This window comes from Pseudochaenichthys georgianus, unplaced genomic scaffold (assembly GCF_902827115.2).
Source record: "Pseudochaenichthys georgianus unplaced genomic scaffold, fPseGeo1.2 scaffold_2043_arrow_ctg1, whole genome shotgun sequence".
Classification (NCBI taxonomy): domain Eukaryota; kingdom Metazoa; phylum Chordata; class Actinopteri; order Perciformes; family Channichthyidae; genus Pseudochaenichthys; species Pseudochaenichthys georgianus.
This window is the reverse complement of record NW_027262749.1, coordinates 1-23849: the sequence shown is the minus strand read 5'-3', so window position 1 is coordinate 23849 and position 23849 is coordinate 1. Positions and strand designations below refer to the sequence as shown.

General features: G+C 47.6%; 1 protein-coding gene across 1 annotated transcript; it reads left to right on the top strand.

Annotated features, from left to right (window-relative positions):
* Window positions 1-616: 616 nt before the first annotated feature.
* On the top strand, window positions 617-20300 carry LOC117441845 (filamin-C-like; the record flags this gene model as incomplete). The annotated part of the gene is made up of 21 exons (XM_034077864.2): window positions 617-806; window positions 918-941; window positions 2425-2672; window positions 3001-3063; window positions 3654-3750; window positions 4876-5016; window positions 5651-5779; window positions 5854-6027; window positions 6108-6269; window positions 6474-6677; window positions 7236-7388; window positions 7854-7976; window positions 9161-9418; window positions 10017-10295; window positions 11205-11342; window positions 11416-11531; window positions 15583-15715; window positions 16351-16527; window positions 17158-17376; window positions 17933-18139; window positions 18489-20300. Coding segments are annotated over 21 exons (3423 nt in total), but the record flags the coding sequence as incomplete, so codon positions are not given.
* Window positions 20301-23849: the final 3549 nt, after the last annotated feature.

Below are 23849 nucleotides of genomic sequence, written 5' to 3'. Positions count from 1 at the left end.
CAAAATAAATAATTTGGATTAAATCTGAAACTTTAAAGTAAGAAAACGCATAATAAAAATAATATGAAAATAAAATATAATGAAAACTATTGTGTGTCCCTTTAGCAATAACGCAGTTAGCCTGATCAATTACAATCTTTAAAACGTGTAATAATGAATAAGTTGACATGTTTTTGCTGATAGATATCGTTGAATAACCCCCACCCTCCTGACTGCGTCTCCATGTGACCTCCATCAGTTTGTGTGATGCTCAGCTAACAGTTCTCACTAACAGGTGTAAACCGCCCCCTCCGCCAGTGATTATATATAAATATATATATATTTATATATTTATAGGCATTGAAAAGTCTTTAGCCTGGATTTAAAAGTAGTAAACCATTTGTTTGTCCATCATTTTAAATGTTGTTGTACTATTGCTCTTGTCTTATTCTGTAGCAAACCTGTTGTTTAGTTTTTGACTATGTGTTGTTTAAGAAAAAGGAAAATAAAGTGTATAAAAAGAATACATAAAAAAAGCGAGTAAGAGTTTGAGCGGACCTGCCGGTTTCCGGTAGTTTGTTCCAGATGTTTGGAAACATCCCAGTCCTCCATCTCACGTCCTGTCCTCCTGTCTCAGGATCCAGAGGCGAAACCGAAGAAGGCGAATATTCGAGATAACCGTGATGGAACGTACACGGTTTCCTACGTCCCCGACATGGCGGGCCGCTACACGATCACCATCAAGTACGGCGGAGATGAGATCCCGTATTCTCCGTACCGAATCCTCGCTCTGCCGACCGGAGACGCCTCCAAGTGCCTGGTCACAGGTCAGGACACGCCCACCGCTCACTGACATCCAATCAGATCACAGCTCTCACAGCCAATCAGATTGAATCTCCTGTTTTAGCCTCTCTGACCCTCTTGTTGTTTTTCTGCAGTTTCCATTGGAGGACACGGACTGGGTGAGTTTGTACTATTTACACTTTCTGATGTTTTACTTGACCAGAAGTTAGAGGTTAGGGTTAGTCAGTGGCCAGGAAGTCGTAACTCTGAGAAGGAAGTCGTAACTTTGAGAAGGAAGTCGTAACTCTGAGAAGGAAGTCGTAACTCTGAGAAGGAAGTCGTAACTTTGAGAAGGAAGTCGTAACTTTGAGAAGGAAGTCGTAACTCTGAGAAGGAAGTCGTAACTCTGAGAAGGAAGTCGTAACTTTGAGAAAGAAGTCGTAACTTTGAGAAAGAAGTCGTAACTTTGAGAAGGAAGTCGTAACTTTGAGTATGAAGTCGTAACTCTGAGAAGGAAGTCGTAACTCTGTGAAGGAAGTCGTAACTCTGAGAAGGAAGTCGTAACTTTGAGAAGGAAGTCGTAACTCTGAGAAGGAAGTCTTAACTTTGAGAATTAAGTCGTAACTCTGAGAAGGAAGTCGTAACTCTGTGAAGGAAGTCGTAACTCTGTGAAGGAAGTCGTAACTCTGAGAAGGAAGTCGTAACTCTGAGAAGGAAGTCGTAACTTTGAGAAGGAAGTCGTAACTCTGAGAAGGAAGTCTTAACTTTGAGAATTAAGTCGTAACTCTGAGAAGGAAGTCGTAACTCTGTGAAGGAAGTCGTAACTCTGAGAAGGAAGTCGTAACTCTGAGAAGGAAGTCGTAACTCTGTGAAGGAAGTCGTAACTCTGAGAAGGAAGTCGTAACTCTGAGAAGGAAGTCGTAACTCTGAGAAGGAAGTCGTAACTCTGAGAAGGAAGTCGTAACTCTGTGAAGGAAGTCGTAACTCTGAGAAGGAAGTCGTAACTCTGAGAAGGAAGTCGTAACTCTGAGAAGGAAGTCGTAACTCTGAGAAGGAAGTCGTAACTCTGTGAAGGAAGGAAGTCGTAACTCTGAGAAGGAAGTCGTAACTCTGAGAAGGAAGTCGTAACTCTGAGAAGGAAGTCGTAACTCTGAGAAGGAAGTCGTAACTCTGAGAAGGAAGTCGTACCTCTGAGAAGGAAGTCGTAACTAAATAGAATTCAAATGAATTAATTATTAATACTATCATGAGTACGTTTTTTATTTTAATTGCATGAAGTTTTGATTTGGTTTATTAATTTTTTATTTAAAGTTTATTCTATTTTCTGTTTTGTATTTTACTTTCTGATGTTTTTCTTGTAGAGTAGTTTGAGAGAACCAGGCTCTGCTCTGATTGGTGGTCTGTTGTCAGGACCAGGCTCTGCTCTGATTGGTGGTCTGTTGTCAGGACCAGGCCCTGCTCTGATTGGTGGTCTGTTGTCAGGACCAGGCTCTGTTCTGATTGGTGGTCTGTTGTCAGGACCAGGCTCTGCTCTGATTGGTGGTCTGTTGTCAGGACCAGGCTCTGCTCTGATTGGTGGTCTGTTGTCAGGACCAGGCTCTGCTCTGATTGGTGGTCTGTTGTCAGGACCAGGCTCTGTTCTGATTGGTGGTCTGTTGTCAGGATCAGGTATGGGCCCCACCATCCAGATCGGGGAGGAGACCGTCATCACCGTGGATGCTAAGCATGCTGGGAAAGGTAAAGTCACGTGTAAGGTGTCGACCCCCGACGGCGCCGAGCTGGATGTGGACGTCGTGGAGAACGCAGATGGGACGTTCGATATCTACTACACAGCGCCGGAGCCCGGGAAGTACGTGATCACCATCCGGTTCGGAGGCGAGAACATCCCGAACAGCCCCTTCCACGTGGTGGTGAGTCGCCGAGAGTCGCTCCTTTGAGAATAAGATAAAGCCAGACGTTTGTGAGTAAAGTCTTAACTTTGAGAATAAAGTCGTAACTTTAGTAATAACACGCAGACAGCACCTGTGTCCACACACGTCATCATTATTCTCTAATCCGACCCGACACACGGTGAAGGTCTGATTTCAACACTAACAGCGTTTGTGCATGGAGGTGTGTGTGTGTGTGTGTGTGTGTGTGTGTGTGTGTGTGTGTGTGTGTGTGTGTGTGCGTGTGTTTTATTTTTGTATTGTGTGTGTTTTGTTTGTGTTTTAAAGCCTGTACCTTGTTTCCTGTCAGGCGTGTGGCCCCGCCCCCCTAATAGAGGAGCCCTGTGATTCGCTGCAGTTCAGCCCCCCCTGGGTATACCTGTTACCGTCATATATTTATTTATAATCATTTATATTCCTTCATATTTATATATCTGCCGCTCTGCTTCAAACTGTCCTCTCGCCGGCTGCAGATCAATGACAACCAGACTCCGATCAGTTATAGATCGGGGTCAGCATGGCTGCTGCTGAGGGGGGGGGTCAGCATGGCTGCATGACGCATGACCGCTGCTGAGGGGGGGGGTCAGCATGGCTGCATGACCGCTGCTGAGGGGGGGGGGGTCAGCATGTGAACAAGGCTGTTGTCACTCAGTGAGAGAAACAGACACCGCTTCAAGTTTAATCTGATAAAGAAGCTTTTCTTCACATTTTTATTTATTTATTTTCTATTTAATTTCTTTTTTTTCTTTTTTTTCTTTAAGTTTACAATATTTATGTTACAGCTCAGCTTAAACGTTGTTTCCGTTATGACCCAGTTAGAAAGGTAGAATCTTACTGGTGCCGCCGGCCTCTGATGCTCTCTCTGCTTCCTGCTCTCCTCCTCCTCCTCCTCCTCCTCCTCCTCCTCCTCCTCCTCCTCCTCCTCCTCCTCTAGACCACACTAACCCCCCCTCTGTGTTCCAGGCCACCGATGACCCGACCCCCCCCGCCTCGATGGATCCGATGCTCCGCCCCTTCAGCCTCGTCATCCCCTTCACGGTTCAGAAGGAAGAGATCACCGGTAAGAGATGCATACTACATGCATGCAGGACTCTTCGCTCAGAGTGGGATGCATGAGGATGCTTCAGGACTACAATATGTTCCGTTCGGCCAAAGAAGGCTCAGTGTTTAAGTCACTGTCGTTGTACTTTAAATACATATGGGGGAAGTAGTGCATTTGTGAGGGACTATTTCCTGCAGCGGAGCAATCCACATGTGGTGCGTCAGAAACAGGTTCAACCCATACGAGGAATTTGACTTGGTGTACATGCATGAAAGTAAAACAACAGTTAGTTAACTCTTATTTAAGAAAACTATAATAACATTGAAAAATATAGTAAAATATATTTCTATTGAATATGGTTGGAGTAAAATTGGTATAAAATATGTGTAGTAATGAAAAACAAGACGTTGTGTGCATCGTGTGCGGCAGGGCGGTGTGGTTGGGATACATCTCGATGAACCACAGGGTGTGTAATCATCAGTAGCATGGCCATGGGGTCGAAGCCGTTCTAAGGCTGCAGTTTCTCAGAAGGGTTCGAGTCCCATCCTCCAAATACATCTTTTGTACATTTCTTTAACAAAATCTCCAGTTTTTTAAGGTGTTTAAACATCTTAAGATCTTAAGATGTTTAAACATCTTAAAAACTGGAGATTTTGTTGAAGAATTCTGTGAAATGTACAAAAGATGTATTTGGAGGATGGGACTCGAACCCTTCTAAGAAACTGCAGCCTTAAAACGGCTTCGACCCCATGGCCATGCTACTGATGATTACACACCCTGTGGTTCATCGAGATGTATCCCAACCACACCGCCCTGCCGCACACGATGCACACAACGTCTTGTTTTTCATTACTACACATATTTTATACCAATTTTACTTCAACCATATTCAATAGAAATACTGCTATATTTTACTATATTTTTCAATGTTATTATAGTTTCTTCAAATAGTTTTCTATCTGTGTTTTTAATATTAGTTTTATTTTAATGTATGCACCATGAGTCATGACAGCCAGTCAAATTCCTCATATGTGTTAACCTACCTGGTGATAAACCTGATTCTGAATCTCAGAACTGTCTCTGAGGAATGTGTGTGTGTGTGTGTGTGTGTGCGTGTGTGTGTGTGTGTGTGTGTTCCTGCAGGAGAGGTGCGGATGCCTTCCGGTCGCACCGCCTGTCCTCACATCACCGACAACAAGGACGGCACGGTGACGGTGAAGTACTCCCCGACAGAGAGGGGTCTGCACGAGATGGACATCAGATACGACGGAAACCACATCCCAGGTCTCCACATGGCGCACTTGCTTAGTAGAAGCTTCGAAGAACAAAGCCGGTCTGCTCCAAACGGAACGATGTTTGCTTCATATTAATATAACAGTTTCAACAAGGACGGTAGAAGACGGGGAAATGCACTCGACATCATTTCAAAACATAACGGGAAAGAAACGAGCAGGACACATACTCGCCCTTCAAAATAAAAGCATTTCCTTTTAAACATTTCACCCTTAAGTCAAGAAGCAAATAAACAAATGATTTTACCGCCTTAAAGGAAGGACGTCACAACAGTCGGGCCGCAGTCAGTTAAAGTACCTTCTGCAGACGGGCGGAAGCTCAGAGGAACAGACGTGATGTGGGCGTGGATTCAAGCGTCTTTGAGCACGAGGAAAAGCGCTATTATTATTAATTTCTCTCTTTTTTGGCAACGAGTTAGAGCATCATCAGCACGCAGCTTAACGACCAGAGAAATATACATTATCAGGGCGCTAAATGTCGTCTATCATAATGAAGTTGAATCAAAGTGTAATAACGTATCTTCTGCAAACAGCGTGAGGAATATGACGAAGAGACGGACGTACTTTGAACCCCTCTCTCTCGGTGTATAACATTAAGAGCTCTTCTGTGTGCGTCTTCTCTTCAGGAAGTCCTCTCCAGTTCTACGTGGATGCCATAAACAGCGGCCACGTGACGGCGTTCGGCCCCGGGCTGACTCACGGCACTGTGAGCAGAGCGGCGACGTTCACCATCGTTACTAAAGACGCCGGAGAAGGTAGGAACACCGGACTCTTAAATATGGAGTATTACGTGCAGATGGAGCCCTAACCCTGGTGCGCGTCCCCGCAGGAGGCCTGTCTCTGGCGGTGGAGGGTCCGTCCAAAGCAGAGATCAGCTGTAAGGACAATAAGGACGGCACCTGCACCGTGTCCTACCTCCCCACCGTGCCCGGGGACTACAACATCATCGTGAAGTTTGACGACAAACACATCCCCGGCAGCCCCTTCACCGCCAAGATCACCGGTACGGAAACACGCCGATTCGTCTCCGGCACGTCGTCCATGCGAGGTTCTGAACGTGTTCCTGCTTTGTGTTCTCTCCAGGCGACGACTCCCTGAGGACGTCCCAGCTGAACGTGGGCACGGCGTCAGACGTTTCTCTGAAGATCACAGAGACCGACCTCAGCAGTCTGACGGCGAGTATCACAGCGCCGTCCGGACACGAAGAGCCGTGCGTCCTGAAGAGGCTTCCCAACAGACACATCGGTCAGTGGATCCCCCCCGAGACCCTCAGGACGCAGCACGATATAGCTCAATAGAAACACTGGTTCTGTCGTTCAGCAGCAGGAGAGCCAGAAGACTGGCGTCAAGATGCATGTTTGTTCAAGAGCAGTTGAAACCGACTGCGAACACCAAAGTAACGGCGAGTCACCAACACTAACGTTGTTTTCTTTATCGATCCATCCGCAGGCATCTCGTTCACGCCGAAGGAAGTGGGCGAGCACGTGGTGAGCGTGAAGAAGAGCGGGAAGCATGTGACCAACAGTCCCTTCAAGATCATGGTCGGACAGTCGGAGATCGGAGACGCCAGCAAAGTGAAAGTGTTCGGGGAGGGGCTGATGGAGGGCCACACCTTCGAGATGGCCGAGTTCATCGTGGACACCAGGAACGCAGGTACTGTGATGGAAACCTCTGGACCAATGGAGACTCAGGGAGACTCAGGGAGACTCGGAGAGACTCGGGGAGACTCGGGGAGACTCGGGGAGACTCGGAGAGACTCGGGGAGACTCGGGGAGACTCGGGGAGACTCGGAGAGACTCTGGGAGACTCGGGGAGACTCGGGGAGACTCGGGGAGACTCGGAGAGACTCTGGGAGACTCGGGGAGACTCGGGGAGACTCGGGGAGACTCGGGGAGACTCGGGGAGACTCGGGGAGACTCAGGGAGACTCAGGGAGAGCAGGACTCTGATGGGAACGCTGAGGGTTTAATTAGAGTTAACGGCCAGAGAATTCACAACACGTGTTCTGTGTTTCTGAAGATCTCTCAGACCCGTGTATTCAGCCGTGAGAGAAGAACCACGTGCTGCATAGCAAGATAAAGAGCTACACCTCTCTATCAGGCCGGAGCAGGGACACTGAGAGCAGCTCCAGGGCGAGGGCGGACTGACCAACTGGGTCAACGTTATGGGCCTAGGAAAACATTTCCCCGATTGATATCCTCTCTTCCTCCAGGCTACGGGGGTCTGGGTCTCTCCATCGAGGGTCCCAGCAAAGTGGACATTAACTGTGAGGACGTGGAGGACGGCACGTGTAAAGTCACCTACTGTCCCACCGAGCCCGGGAACTACATCATCAACATCAAGTTCGCCGACCAACACGTGCCAGGTAGGAGCCGTGGGGTACATACGGTGAAGACAGTGAGTGAAGCGTACGTGGTTCAGACCATGATGCTGGCTGGCAGCATCTTCAAAGCCTACATGTTGTTGTTGTTGTTGTTGTTGTTGTTGTTGTTGTTTTGAAAGGTTGTTGACTTATACCTGTACGTTTTGCAAAGATTCCCCTTTGGTGTCTTTTAAGTGATCTGCACGAAGTAGTGATGCAGCTGGTACGTTTCTGCAAACATGTTTTATTTGCGCTCTGGTTTTAGTAATTAGTTTTATTACTTGTGTACAAACAAACGTTACGCCATCTTGTTTACGGAAAGGGTTGTTTACGTTGCTGAATAACCACACGAAGTATTGTATTTATCTGTTAGAATGAGCTGTGTGTGTGTCTTGCCTTCTGGGTATCGTGTGTCTGTGCGACCGCACGATGAACCAGAGGTAGCATCGAGTGCTTGTGTCCCAACAGGAAGTGCGTTCACGGTGAAGGTGTTCGGCGAGGGCCGGATGAAGGAGAGCATCACGAGGAGGCGGCAGGCGCCGAGCATCGCCACCGTGGGAAGCACCTGCGATCTGAACCTGAAGATACCAGGTGAGGTCTTCCTCTTTCTCCTCCTCCTCCTCCTCCTCCTCCTCCTCCTCCTCCTCCTCCTCCTCCTCCTCCTCCTCCTCCTCCTCCTCCTCCTCCTCCTCCTCCTCCTCCTCCTCCTCCCTCCTCTTCCTCCTCTTGCTCCCTTCCCCCTCTTCCTCCCTTCCTCCTCTTCCTCCTCTTCCTCCTCTTCCTCCCTTCCTCCTCTTCCTCCTCTTCCTCCCCTTCCTCCTCTTCCTCCCCTTCCTCCTCTTCCTCCTCTTCCTCCTCTTCCTCCTCTTGCTCCCTTCCCCCTCTTCCTCCCCTTCCTCCTCTTCCTCCCCTTCCTCCTCTTCCTCCTCTTCCTCCCTTCCTCCTCTTCCTCCCCTTCCTCCTCTTCCTCCCTTCCTCCCTTCCTCCTCTTCCTCCTCTTCCTCCTCTTCCTCCCTTCCTCCTCTTCCTCCTCTTCCTCCCTTCCTCCTCTTCCTCCCCTTCCTCCTCTTCCTCCTCTTCCTCCCCTTCCTCCTCTTCCTCCTCTTCCTTCCTTCCTCCTCTTCCTCCTCTTCCTCCTCTTCCTCCCTTCCTCCTCTTCCTCCTCTTCCTCCCTTCCTCCTCTTCCTCCCTTCCTCCTCTTCCTCCTCTTCCTCCCCTTCCTCCTCTTCCTCCCTTCCTCTTCTTCCTCCTCTTCCTCCCCTCGCTGTGTTTTAGCGAACTGGCTCTAAATTGTGGTACATATGGAGTTCCACAAGGCTCAAGCCTGGGCCCACTACCTCTTGTTTTATATGATTTACTTCTACATGTGATGAAGCACAAACAGAATAATAATGTTCATTTGAATACAGATGATGCCCCAGCTCTATTAAGCTTTAAAAATGCTCACACTTTTTATTTTTAAGGACTTTTGAAAAACCTGCCAATTCCATCCTTTTGACACTCAACTCTCTTTATCTGTCGATCTCTGCGGCTCTACGGGTTTACACACTCGAGTAACCGTGCACATACAGAGATACTAAGCATCGGAGAATATCTTTTAAAGACTGTTAACTCTTTAATACAGCAGTAAACGTCTGGGTTTATAAGGGGGGGTGTCCGGTGCCTTGCTCAGGGGAACCACGGCAGGGCCCGGGAGGAGAACTGGGACCTCTCCAAGAACCACCCTTCACCGTTTCCCCTTCCCCCTCCCTCTTCCTCCCCTCGCTGGTCTCTAGGGAACTGGTTCCACATGGTGTCGGCTCAGGAGCGTCTCACGCACACCTTCACGAGGAGCAGCCACACCTACACCCGCACGGAGAGGACGGAGATCAGAGAGACGAGGGCGGGGGAGACGAAGCGGGAGGTGAGGGTGGAGGAGAGCCGGCAGGTGGAGGATCCGTACCGGGACTCCGTGTTCGGAGACTTCCTGGGGAGGGAGAGTCTGAGCGGGTTCAACAACAGCAGCAGCACCCGCCAGGCGCAGCTGCAGGACGGTGTGTGTGTGTGTGTGTGTGTGTGTGTGTGTGTGTGTGCAAGACCCATGTTTGGCACTGTGTGGAGACCTCCGTTTGTGTGTGTGGGGACCCGTGTGTGTGCCGACCCGTGTGTGGCACCGTGTGGGGACCCGTGTGTGTGCCGACCCGTGTATGGCACCCTGTGGGGACCCGTGTATGGCACCGTGTGGGGACCCGTGTGTGGCACCGTGTGGGGACCCGTGTGTGGCACCGTGTGGGGACCCGTGTGTGTGTGTGTGTGTGTGTGTTTCTAGCTCACCTGAAACAGGTTTTCAGTTTTGCAGACATGAATAATTGTTTTACTGTCACAATATTTGTTCTTTGTATTTTCTCACGTTGGATGTTTTTTTGTAATTTTGTAAAACCCTGTAAACGTTGACCAAAAGTATAAACATATTAGTCCAGTGACGAAATGATGCTAATATTGATAATCCCGTGCAATAAGGAACGATGAAGTGAAACCAAATGAAACTGATTTGCATGATATGTGGATGCATGTTGTTGGCATCGTGGTGCATGGTCTGAGGACCCTAACTGTCTTCAGACCTCACCCCACCTGACGCACTGTTCTCTCCAGCCTCTACAGGTGAGGCGAGCAACCAGGAGATGACGGCCCAGGTGACGAGTCCCGGAGGAAAGACGGAGGACGCGGAGATCATCCGGGGGGAGGACAGCGCCTACAGCGTGCGCTTCATCCCGCAGGAGATGGGCGCGCACACCGTGAACGTGAAGTACCGGAACCAGCACGTCCCCGGGAGCCCCTTCCAGTTCACTGTGGGGCCGCTGGGGGAGGGGGGGGCGCACAAGGTCCGGGCGGGGGGCACCGGGCTGGAGCAGGGCGTCGCCGGGACCCCAGGTGAGATCAGATATACTGTAGTTTAAAGCTTCATCACGGAGCTGGACAACGGTACCACGCACTCTGTCATCGTGTTACATCCGTCCTGTGGACGGGTGCTACGTACAAACATGGAACCCAAAGGTTGCGTTAGGCGAAGATTAATAACAATGTTTCCCGTGGAGTTCCACAAGGCTCTGTTTTGGTATTTCTTTTCTATGTCAAAGTGTTCTTAAAATATGGCGATCCTCAAGGCACAAGCCTGGTCCCACTCGTTGTTTAAGTTTAATATGAGTTTTTTCTACCTGTCATGAAATCATGAACAAAAGAATCATGTCCATTTCTATGCAGATGACACCCAGGTCTTCTGCTTGAGATGTGTATGATTCCTGATATCTTCACGACTTTAAAAAGCTGAGATGTGGACATCCACGGGACCCAGACATTGTTGTAATGACATCGAGACAATCAGCGACTTGCAGATGATGCACAACTCGATGTAGCCTTTGATGTTCATGATTCAAGCCTTCTTTACGGCTTTGAAAGCTGAAATGATATCTGAAATATAATATCCTCTAGTTTATAATATAATACCCTGTAGTTTGAAATATAATTAATTGTAGCCATATGCTCATTCAGATAAGAAGTACTTGCTTTATTTTCGTTTTCTTGCAGGTCTTTGATGCATTCTCTTTATTTTAGCTCCGAATCTGAATCACTTTATTCGTCCCGCGACGGGGAAATGTACATTCCTCCAACAGCAGAAATATAATGCCCAGGCGTGAATACGCAGAATCAGAATACCTTTATTCGTCTTTATTGCTCACCGTTTTGTATCGACAGCCATTGTTGTTGCACTTCGTGGGTATTACATGATATGTCTCTCACAGTGAAGATATTCAGATGATCAGATATGTTGTCTTCGTGCAGCTGAGTTCAGTATCTGGACCCGAGAGGCGGGAGCTGGAGGTCTGTCCATCGCAGTGGAGGGACCGAGCAAAGCCGAGATCAGCTTCGAGGACAGGAAGGACGGGTCCTGCGGCGTGGCGTACGTGGTTCAGGAACCCGGTGAGACTCTGAAACACGCTAGCTGTTTGAGAACATGGTGGAGATTCCCCGCTGACGTGCCTTCTCTCTGCAGGCGACTACGAGGTCTCCATCAAGTTTAACGATGAGCACATCCCCGACTCTCCGTTCATCGTCCCGATCGCCACGCTGTCCGACGACGCTCGCCGCCTCTCCATCACCAGCCTGCAGGTGGGAACAAGTTACCTCCATGAAAGGTCTCCTATGAGACTATTTTATAAAAGCATGTCTCTCACAATACCAAAGAGGTCATTCGAGCCTCGTCCCCCTCCATTCCAGCCCAAAGAGACGACTCTGGGTCTGTAGATTACGACCAACAGTAATGTGGGCAAATCTGGATCAGCTCCGTGTTCCCCGTTGTTAGAGATGTGGGTACGGAGGAGAAGAGAGAGGGGTTTGTTCCTGACACTTTGAGAGTCTCCTGACACACCGGGGACACACCGGGGACACACCGGGGACACATGGTGATGTAGGGAAGACATCACTTTGAGAGTCTCCTGACACACCGGGGACACACGGGGACACACCGGGACACACCGGGGACACATGGTGATGTAGGGAAGACATCACTTTGAGAGTCTCCTGACACACCGGGGACACACGGGGACACACCGGGGACACATGGTGATGTAGAGAAGACATCACTGTGAGAGTCTCCTGACACACCGGGGACACACCGGGGACACACGGGGACACACCGGGGACACATGGTGATGTAGGGAAGACATCACTTTGAGAGTCTCCTGACACACCGGGGACACACGGGGACACACCGGGGACACATGGTGATGTAGAGAAGACATCACTTTGAGAGTCTCCTGACACACCGGGGACACACGGGGACACACCGGGGACACACCGGGGACACATGGTGATGTAGGGAAGACATCACTTTGAGAGTCTCCTGACACACCGGGGACACACCGGAGACACATGGTGATGTAGAGAAGACATCACTGTGAGAGTCTCCTGACACACCGGGGACACACCGGGGACACACGGGGACACACCGGGGACACATGGTGATGTAGAGAAGACATCACTTTGAGAGTCTCCTGACACACCGGGGACACACCGGGGACACATGGTGATGTAGAGAAGACATCACTTTGAGAGTCTCCTGACACACCGGGGACACACCGGGGACACACCGGGGACACATGGTGATGTAGGGAAGACATCACTTTGAGAGTCTCCTGACACACCGGGGACACACCGGGGACACATGGTGATGTAGAGAAGACATCACTTTGAGAGTCTCCTGACACACCGGGGACACACGGGGACACACCGGGGACACATGGTGATGTAGAGAAGACATCACTGTGAGAGTCTCCTGACACACCGGGGACACACCGGGGACACACGGGGACACACCGGGGACACATGGTGATGTAGGGAAGACATCACTTTGAGAGTCTCCTGACACACCGGGGACACACGGGGACACACCGGGGACACATGGTGATGTAGGGAAGACATCACTTTGAGAGTCTCCTGACACACCGGGGACACACGGGGACACACCGGGGACACACCGGGGACACATGGTGATGTAGGGAAGACATCACTTTGAGAGTCTCCTGACACACCGGGGACACACCGGGGACACATGGTGATGTAGAGAAGACATCACTGTGAGAGTCTCCTGACACACCGGGGACACACCGGGGACACACGGGGACACACCGGGGACACATGGTGATGTAGAGAAGACATCACTTTGAGAGTCTCCTGACACACCGGGGACACACCGGGGACACATGGTGATGTAGAGAAGACATCACTTTGAGAGTCTCCTGACACACCGGGGACACACGGGGACACACCGGGGACACATGGTGATGTAGAGAAGACATCACTTTGAGAGTCTCCTGACACACCGGGGACACACCGGGGACACACGGGGACACACCGGGGACACATGGTGATGTAGAGAAGACATCACTTTGAGAGTCTCCTGACACACCGGGGACACACCGGGGACACACCGGGGACACATGGTGATGTAGAGAAGACATCACTTTGAGAGTCTCCTGACACACCGGGGACACACGGGGACACACCGGGGACACATGGTGATGTAGAGAAGACATCACTGTGAGAGTCTCCTGACACACCGGGGACACACCGGGGACACACGGGGACACACCGGGGACACATGGTGATGTAGAGGAGACATCACTTTGAGAGTCTCCTGACACACCGGGGACACACGGGGACACATGGTGATGTAGAGAAGACATCACTTTGAGAGTCTCCTGACACACCGGGGACACACCGGGGACACACGGGGACACACCGGGGACACATGGTGATGTAGAGAAGACATCACTTTGAGAGTCTCCTGACACACCGGGGACACACCGGGGACACATGGTGATGTAGAGAAGACATCACTTTGAGAGTCTCCTGACACACCGGGGACACACGGGGACACACCGGGGACACATGGTGATGTAGAGAAGACATCACTGTGAGAGTCTCCTGACACACCGGGGACACACCGGGGACACACCGGGGACACACCGGGGACACATGGTGATGGAGAGAAGACATCACTTTGAGAGTCTCCTGACACACCGGGGACACACCGGGGACACACAGGGACACATGGTGATGTAGAGAAGACATCACTTTGAGAGTCTCCTGACACACCGGGGACACACAGGGACACACCGGGGACACATGGTGATGTAGAGAAGACATCACTTTGAGAGTCTCCTGACACACCGGGGACACACCGGGGACACACGGGGACACACCGGGGACACATGGTGATGTAGAGAAGACATCACTTTGAGAGTCTCCTGACACACCGGGGACACACCGGGGACACACAGGGACACATGGTGATGTAGAGAAGACATCACTTTGAGAGTCTCCTGACACACGGGGGACACACGGGGACACACCGGGGACACATGGTGATGTAGAGAAGACATCACTTTGAGAGTCTCCTGACACACCGGGGACACACCGGGGACACACGGGGACACACCGGGGACACATGGTGATGTAGGGAAGACATCACTTTGAGAGTCTCCTGACACACCGGGGACACACCGGGGACACACCGGGGACACACCGGGGACACATGGTGATGTAGGGAAGACATCACTTTGAGAGTCTCCTGACACACCGGGGACACACGGGGACACATGGTGATGTAGAGAAGACATCACTTTGAGAGTCTCCTGACACACCGGGGACACACCGGGGACACACGGGGACACACCGGGGACACATGGTGATGTAGGGAAGACATCACTTTGAGAGTCTCCTGACACACCGGGGACACACCGGGGACACATGGTGATGTAGAGAAGACATCACTTTGAGAGTCTCCTGACACACCGGGGACACACGGGGACACACCGGGGACACATGGTGATGTAGAGAAGACATCACTGTGAGAGTCTCCTGACACACCGGGGACACACCGGGGACACACGGGGACACACCGGGGACACATGGTGATGTAGGGAAGACATCACTTTGAGAGTCTCCTGACACACCGGGGACACACCGGGGACACACCGGGGACACATGGTGATGTAGGGAAGACATCACTTTGAGAGTCTCCTGACACACCGGGGACACATGGTGATGTAGGGAAGACATCACTTTGAGAGTCTCCTGACACACCGGGGACACACCGGGGACACACCGGGGACACATGGTGATGTAGGGAAGACATCACTTTGAGAGTCTCCTGACACACCGGGGACACACCGGGGACACATGGTGATGTAGAGAAGACATCACTTTGAGAGTCTCCTGACACACCGGGGACACACGGGGACACACCGGGGACACATGGTGATGTAGAGAAGACATCACTTTGAGAGTCTCCTGACACACCGGGGACACATGGTGATGTAGAGAAGACATCACTTTGAGAGTCTCCTGACACACCGGGGACACACCGGGGACACACGGGGACACACCGGGGACACATGGTGATGTAAGGAAGACATCACTTTGAGAGTCTCCTGACACACCGGGGACACACCGGGGGGGGGACCGGGGACACACCGGGGGGGGGACCGGGGACACACCGGGGGGGGGACCGGGGACACACCGGGGGGACACCGGGGACACACCGGGGACACACGGTGATGTAGATGTGCATTGTGCATGATAGGAAAGCTTTACTTCGAGTAAAACCACCAGCTTCAGTAACTTAAGTTAAACGATGTATTGTTGTGTTCGTTCCCAGGAGGTGGGTCTGAAGGTGGGGCAGGAGGCGTCCTTCGCTGTGCAACTGAACGGAGTGAGAGGCCTGATCGACGCTAAGATCCACACGCCGTCCGGAGCCATCGAGGAGTGCTTCATCACGGAGCTGGACAACGGTACCACGCACTCTGTCATCGTGTTACATCCGTCCTGTGGACGGGTGCTACGTACAAACATGGAACCCAAAGGTTGCGTTAGGCGAAGATTAATAACAATGTTTCCCGTGGAGTTCCACAAGGCTCTGTTTTGGTATTTATTTTCTATGTCAAAGTGTTCTTAAAATATGGCGATCCTCAAGGCACAAGCCTGGTCCCACTCGTTGTTTAAGTTTAATATGAGTTTTTCTACCTGTCATGAAATCATGAACAAAAGAATCATGTCCATTTCTATGCAGATGACACCCAGGTCTTCTGCTTGAGATGTGTATGATTCCTGATATCTTCACGACTTTAAAAAGCTGAGATGTGGACATCCACGGGACCCAGACATTGTTGTAATGACATCGAGACAATCAGCGACTTGCAGATGATGCACAACTCGATGTAGCCTTTGATGTTCATGATTCAAGCCTTCTTTACGGCTTTGAAAGCTGAAATGAGGATGTCTACAGAAATGTCCTGCATTGTAACCTTGGCATTCAGAGATCTCAGGAATTGGAGAGAATACCTTTCAAAACTATTTGAAACCCGAACACTTGATGCAAAACAATGACCCGATGTGGGCTGATACTATTGATGGACTTATTCCACAGACCAGCACGCGATCCGGTTCATCCCGAGGGAAAACGGAGTTCATTCTATCGACGTTCGTTTCAACGGCAGCCACGTTCCCGGCAGTCCGTTTAAGATCCGAGTGGGAGAGCAAGGACAGGTCGGAGATCCCGGCATGGTGTCCGCCTTCGGTCCGGGACTGGAGGGAGGAACCACAGGTAAACACAACGAGTAAACACCTGGTAAACGCACTCGACTGCATATTAACGCCAGTCTGTCACCAGGACAACATTCTGCTCCGTCTGATCTGCTCTGTCTGGAAGAGAACGCTCTGCTACTCTGAGAACTGGACTTAAACTCACTTTGTACATTTATGTTCAATTGAGTATTTCACATCCCATTCCTTACACCCTTAATGTATATATAATACTATTTACTGTAAATGTGTTTTCAACATGTATATTTCCTACTTTTTTTAATGCTATTTTTTCATTTCGGATTGTTTGTTTCTAGTCTTTTAATTTCTCCAAAGTACAACGCCTTGTCTCTTTAAGCTGCTGCAACGCAGACATTTCACACATTGGGGTCCATAAAGTACTTCTGATCTGATCTTATCTGAGTATGAGTATATGGCTAACTAAAGTGAATTATATTATAAACTAAAGTGAATTATATTATAAACTAAAGTGAATTATATTATAACTACAGGGTATTCTATTTGAAAGTGCAGACATCTTCTTATCGTATCATATCTTACGTTTCCTCGCTGCGTGATAAATAAAGAAATGCGAATATGAAAATGAAGCTTTTGCATCAACAATCGTATCTTCTGACGTGTCTTTGTTCAGGCGTGGCGTCCGAGTTCGTGGTGAACACGGCTAACGCCGGCGCCGGAGCGCTGTCGGTGACCATCGATGGACCGTCGAAGGTGAAGATGGACTGCCTGGAGAGCACTGAGGGGTACACGGTGTCCTACACCCCCATGGCTCCTGGGAACTACCTCATCTCTATGAAGTACGGCGGACCCCAGCACATCGCGGGCAGCCCCTTCAAGGCCAAAGTCTCTGGTGGGTTATCCCTGTAATCTGTGGCTCATTGGGAGTTCTTGGATCTTCCGTTGATTGCAGGGAATCAGGAGTTAGCGTTAGGGGAAACTAGTTCCTGTTGAGATTGTTGAGGTTAGTTTTTCAAAGTCTACTTTATTGTCAATCTCCAAATATGTTTGTACACACAGAAAGATCGAAGTACTGTTTCCCACAGTCCCAAGGTATAAAATATCACATTCAAATACAATAACTTCTACTACTGACGTTGTTTTGACAGTCGCACCATAAAAACTCTTCGTCATAACTTCAAACTAACATCATGGCGGGGAGGAGGGAAAACGTGTCCAAATGGCGACTTCGTTTTCACGAGAAACATCGTCCTTGTACTCTCTGTCAAATGAACATTTCATATAAGTTGAGACCATCAGCAAATTGGAAAACATCTTACATTTTGGGCATTGATCGGTAAAAACTCGATCTAAAGTTAATGTACGCGTTTTATTTGCAGCCTTTCTTGTTAGATTGAAATATGGGTTAGTGATCGTTGTTTGAAAAGCGTATTTGCATCTCCCTTCAGGTCCTCGTCTCTCCGGCGGACACAGTCTTCACGAAACGTCGTCCGTCCTCGTGGAAACCGTCTCGAAGACCTCCTCGATGGGGGGGCCCTTCGCCTCGTTACCCAAGTTTACTTCAGACGCCAGTAAAGTCATCTCTCGAGGCGCCGGACTCTCCAAGGCCTTCGTGGGTCAGAAGAACACGTTCACGGTCGACTGCACCAGCGCAGGTGAGGAACGACCGCTCAATAATAAACACAAATAACTCCGTAGTAACAAAAAACACAAGTGTGGGAATATTAAGGCATTTCTAACCCTCCAGAATATTTGACATATTCAGACATTAAATACATTTTTGAAGCTTGTGAAGACGGGGCGACGACCATCTCTCTGAAATGATGAGTGACAGGTTGACACTATTAGTATCTACACTAGTTTGTCATACTTTTCACATATTGCACCTGATTGGGATATTTCACGACACCATAATGCAATGTCAGTAAAACCATATTTAGCACAGATTTAAATTGTCTACAGCAGATTTCTAAATCCTGAATCTCCCCTCCTGTCTCCTGTCAGGAACCAACATGCTGATGGTGGGCGTCCACGGCCCGAAGACGCCCTGCGAGGAGGTTTACGTGAAACACATGGGCAACAAGATGTACAACGTGACGTACACCGTGAAGGAGCAGGGCAGCTACATCCTGATGCTGAAGTGGGGCGACGACCACGCGCCCGGCAGCCCCTTCCACGTCACCGTGCCCTGAGCCTGAAGCTCTGAAGACACAAAGACTGAAGACTGTCCACTTTCTGTTTCAGACCACAGCTCTCACACTCTCTCTGCTTCCCTCTTCTTCATGAGTTAACATCTCGTTAGCATCAGTTAGCATCTCGTTAGCATCAGTTAGCATCTCGTTGGCATCAATTAGCATCTCGTTAGCATCAATTAGCATCTCGTTGGCATCAGTTAACATTACATTACATTACATTGCATTTAGCTGACGCTTTTATCCAAAGCGACTTACAATAAGTACATTCGACCAGGAAGACACAACCTTGAGGAAAACAGAATCATAAAGTACATCAGGTTTCATAGAGCCAATCATTTCAAGTGCTACTCAACTGGCTTTAGATAAGCCAGTCCTTTATTAGTATATAAGTGCTCTGTTAGCAGGTCTTTGTTCTTTGTTCTTTGTAACATCTCGTTAGCATCAGTTAGCATCTCGTTGGCATCAGTTAGCACTTCATTGGCCTCAGTTAGCATCTCGTTAGCATCAGTTAGCATCTCGTTAGTATCAGTTAGCATCAGTTAGCACTTCATTGGCCTCAGTTAGCATCTTGTTAGTATTTTGTTGCTCCAGCTACTCATTTGTATAATTGAGTATTTGGTGGAACGAGTTAACATCTCGTTAGCATCAGTTAGCATCAGTTAGCACTTCATTGGCCTCAGTTAGCATAAGTTAGCATCTCGTTAGCATCAGTTAGCACTTAATTGGCCTCAGTTAGCATCTCGTTAGTATTTTGTTGCTCCAGCTACTCATTTGTATAATTGAGTATTTGGCGGAACGAGTTAACACCTCGTTAGCATCAGTTAGCATCTCGTTAGCACTTCATTGGCCTCAGTTAGCATCTCGTTAGCATCAGTTAACATCTCGTTAGCATCAGTTAGCACTTCATTGGCCTCAGTTAGCATCTCGTTAGTATTTTTTTGATCCAGCTACTCATTTGTATAATTGAGTATTTGGTGGAACGAGTTAACATCTCGTTAGCATCAGTTAGCATCTCGTTAGCATCAGTTAGCACTTCATTGGCCTCAGTTAGCATCTCGTTAGCATCAGTTAGCATCTCGTTGGCATCAGTTAACATCTCGTTGTTAGTATTTTGTTGCTCCATTACTAATGTTTATATTCTAGTATTTGGTGCAGCGAGTACACACCTCGTAATTACACAATATTATATAACCTTCCGACTTCAGGAACTCGCCTAAACGCTGAAATGTGTGTTTAGTTGATCTCGAACTCGACCACTGACCTCGAACGGTTTCAGCTTTAAGCGACAAACGATCGTCTCTGATTGGATGAAACGCTCAGGATTTCTCTGGATATTTCTGGACAAGCTGTGGCTGTGAGAGTGTGCGTCTTCCCGTCAGGAGTGTGTGTTAAACCCAGTGTGTTGTGACAGGAAGTGATGTCGGAGGGTCAGATGTGACTTCAGATTTTATTTATTCTCAGACCCCCCCCCTCTCATCTGATTTTCTTTGACAGAAAATGGTCACCGAGCCGGATGATGATTTTGTATTTTTGCCAGAGGAAGTCGTGCGGTGAAGCGGTCGTTTTTTTTCGTGGATGTTGCAGAGAGACGGGATATTACAGAGTGACATTTTATAGTGATTTTTGTATCAGAATAAATGAACGGTTTGATATGTTATTTGTGATTAATAGCCCCCACCTGGCGAGATTGTGCAGGCATAATAAAGTTTATCGCTGACTTGCCACAAAAAACACGACTGATCGTCTTCATTTGATCACAGTAACACACATGAATTAATACCTGAATACATCACGAGTTAAATCACAGGCGACCTCCTCAAGGTCTGATAGCTCTACCTGAATCACTCGTATAAGCATCTTTTTTATTTAATGATTTAAATGATATTTTCTAATTACTTCATACTTTGAGGTTTAAATGGGAATACTTTTCTGAATCATCGTTATTTTTATTTGAATGTTCATTTTGATTAAAAGTGGCAATTATTTTTAAAGACAAAAGCAAGTAAAACAAATATATATGAAAATTGTAAAAGAAAAGAAAAACATGATAAAATATCTGAATTAAAATAAAATCTCACACTAATTTAAAAATAAAAATAACATTAAGAAAATAAAAAGATCAAAGTAATTTTTTGTTGCGAACGTGAAACAAAATGAGGTGTTATTTTCAATGATATTTGAGTGTTGAGGCAGCTGCTGAGCAGCAGGGGGCAGCAGAGGCTCATCACACTGAGACCAGCAGCAACAAGAAATCTGACAGAACATTTCAAATACACTTTAATGAGAGGAAACAAAACCGTTACGAACAGAGAAGATAAAGGTTAATATGATTTAACATAATGTTGATCTTAAACAGAAATGTCTACTTTAAAGAGTCCTCTCCTCTGATGTTCAGGTGTATATCAGTATGTAGTGTCTCTACTTTAAAGAGTCCTCTCCTCTGATGTTCAGGTGTATATCAGTATGTAGTGTCTCTACTTTAAAGAGTCCTCTCCTCTGATGTTCAGATGTATATCAGTATGTAGTGTCTCTACTTTAAAGAGTCCTCTCCTCTGATGTTCAGGTGTATATCAGTATGTAGTGTCTCTACTTTAAAGAGTCCTCTCCTGCTGATGTTCAGGTGTATATCAGTATGTAGTGTCTCTACTTTAAAGAGTCCTCTCCTGCTGATGTTCAGGTGTATATCAGTATGTAGTGTCTCTACTTTAAAGAGCCCTCTCCTCTGATGTTCAGGTGTATATCAGTATGTAGTGTCTCTACTTTAAAGAGTCCTCTCCTGCTGATGTTCAGGTGTATATCAGTATGTAGTGTCTCTACTTTAAAGAGTCCTCTCCTGCTGATGTTCAGGTGTATATCAGTATGTAGTGTCTCTACTTTAAAGAGTCCTCTCCTGCTGATGTTCAGGTGTATATCAGTATGTAGTGTCTCTACTTTAAAGAGTCCTCTCCTGCTGATGTTCAGGTGTATATCAGTGTGTAGTGTCTCTACTTTAAAGAGTCCTCTCCTGCTGATGTTCAGGTGTATATCAGTATGTAGTGTCTCTACTTTAAAGAGTCCTCTCCTGCTGATGTTCAGGTGTATATCAGTATGTAGTGTCTCTACTTTAAAGAGTCCTCTCCTGCTGATGTTCAGGTGTATATCAGTATGTAGTGTCTCTACTTTAAAGAGTCCTCTCCTGCTGATGTTCAGGTGTATATCTGTGTGTAGTGTCTCTACTTTAAAGAGTCCTCTCCTGCTGATGTTCAGGTGTATATCAGCATGTAGCGTCTCTACTTTAAAGAGTCCTCTCCTGCTGATGTTCAGGTGTATATCAGTGTGTAGTGTCTCTACTTTAAAGAGTCCTCTCCTGCTGATGTTCAGGTGTATATCAGTATGTAGTGTCTCTACTTTAAAGAGTCCTCTCCTGCTAATGTTCAGGTGTATATCAGTATGTAGTGTCTCTACTTTAAAGAGTCCTCTCCTGCTGATGTTCAGGTGTATATCAGTATGTAGTGTCTCTACTTTAAAGAGTCCTCTCCTGCTGATGTTCAGGTGTATATCAGTATGTAGTGTCTCTACTTTAAAGAGTCCTCTCCTCTGATGTTCAGGTGTATATCAGTATGTAGTGTCTCTACTTTAAAGAGTCCTCTCCTGCTGATGTTCAGGTGTATATCAGTATGTAGTGTCTCTACTTTAAAGAGTCCTCTCCTGCTGATGTTCAGGTGTATATCAGTATGTAGTGTCTCTACTTTAAAGAGTCCTCTCCTGCTGATGTTCAGGTGTATATCAGTATGTAGTGTCTCTACTTTAAAGAGTCCTCTCCTGCTGATGTTCAGGTGTATATCAGTATGTAGTGTCTCTACTTTAAAGAGTCCTCTCCTGCTGATGTTCAGGTGTATATCAGTATGTAGTGTCTCTACTTTAAAGAGTCCTCTCCTGCTGATGTTCAGGTGTATATCAGTGTGTAGTGTCTCTACTTTAAAGAGTCCTCTCCTGCTGATGTTCAGGTGTATATCAGTATGTAGTGTCTCTACTTTAAAGAGTCCTCTCCTGCTGATGTTCAGGTGTATATCAGTATGTAGTGTCTCTACTTTAAAGAGTCCTCTCCTGCTGATGTTCAGGTGTATATCAGTATGTAGTGTCTCTACTTTAAAGAGTCCTCTCCTGCTGATGTTCAGGTGTATATCAGTGTGTAGAGTCTCTACTTTAAAGAGTCCTCTCCTGCTGATGTTCAGGTGTATATCAGCATGTAGCGTCTCTACTTTAAAGAGTCCTCTCCTGCTGATGTTCAGGTGTATATCAGTGTGTAGTGTCTCTACTTTAAAGAGTCCTCTCCTGCTGATGTTCAGGTGTATATCAGTATGTAGTGTCTCTACTTTAAAGAGTCCTCTCCTGCTAATGTTCAGGTGTATATCAGTATGTAGTGTCTCTACTTTAAAGAGTCCTCTCCTGCTGATGTTCAGGTGTATATCAGTATGTAGTGTCTCTACTTTAAAGAGTCCTCTCCTGCTGATGTTCAGGTGTATATCAGTATGTAGTGTATCTACTTTAAAGAGTCCTCTCCTGCTGATGTTCAGGTGTATATCTGTATGTAGTGTCTCTACTTTAAAGAGTCCTCTCCTGCTGATGTTCAGGTGTATATCAGTATGTAGTGTCTCTACTTTAAAGAGTCCTCTCCTGCTGATGTCCAGGTGTATATCAGTATCTAGTGTCTCTACTTTAAAGAGTCCTCCCCTGCTGATGTTTAGGTTCATATCAGTATGTAGTGTCTCTACTTTAACGAGTCCTCTCCTGCTGATGTCCAGGTGTATATCAGTATGTAGTGTCTCTACTTTAAAGAGTCCTCTCCTGCTGATGTTCAGGTTCATATCAGTATGTAGTGTCTCTACTTTAAAGAGTCCTCCCCTGCTGATGTTCAGGTTCATATCAGTATGTAGTGTCTCTACTTTAACGAGTCCTCTCCTGCTGATGTCCAGGTGTATATCAGTATGTAGTGTCTCTACTTTAAAGAGTCCTCTCCTGCTGATGTTCAGGTGTATATCAGTATGTAGTGTCTCTACTTTAAAGAGTCCTCTCCTGCTGATGTTCAGGTTCATATCAGTATGTAGTGTCTCTACTTTAACGAGTCCTCTCCTGCTGATGTTCAGGTGTATATCAGTATGTAGTGTCTCTACTTTAAAGAGTCCTCTCC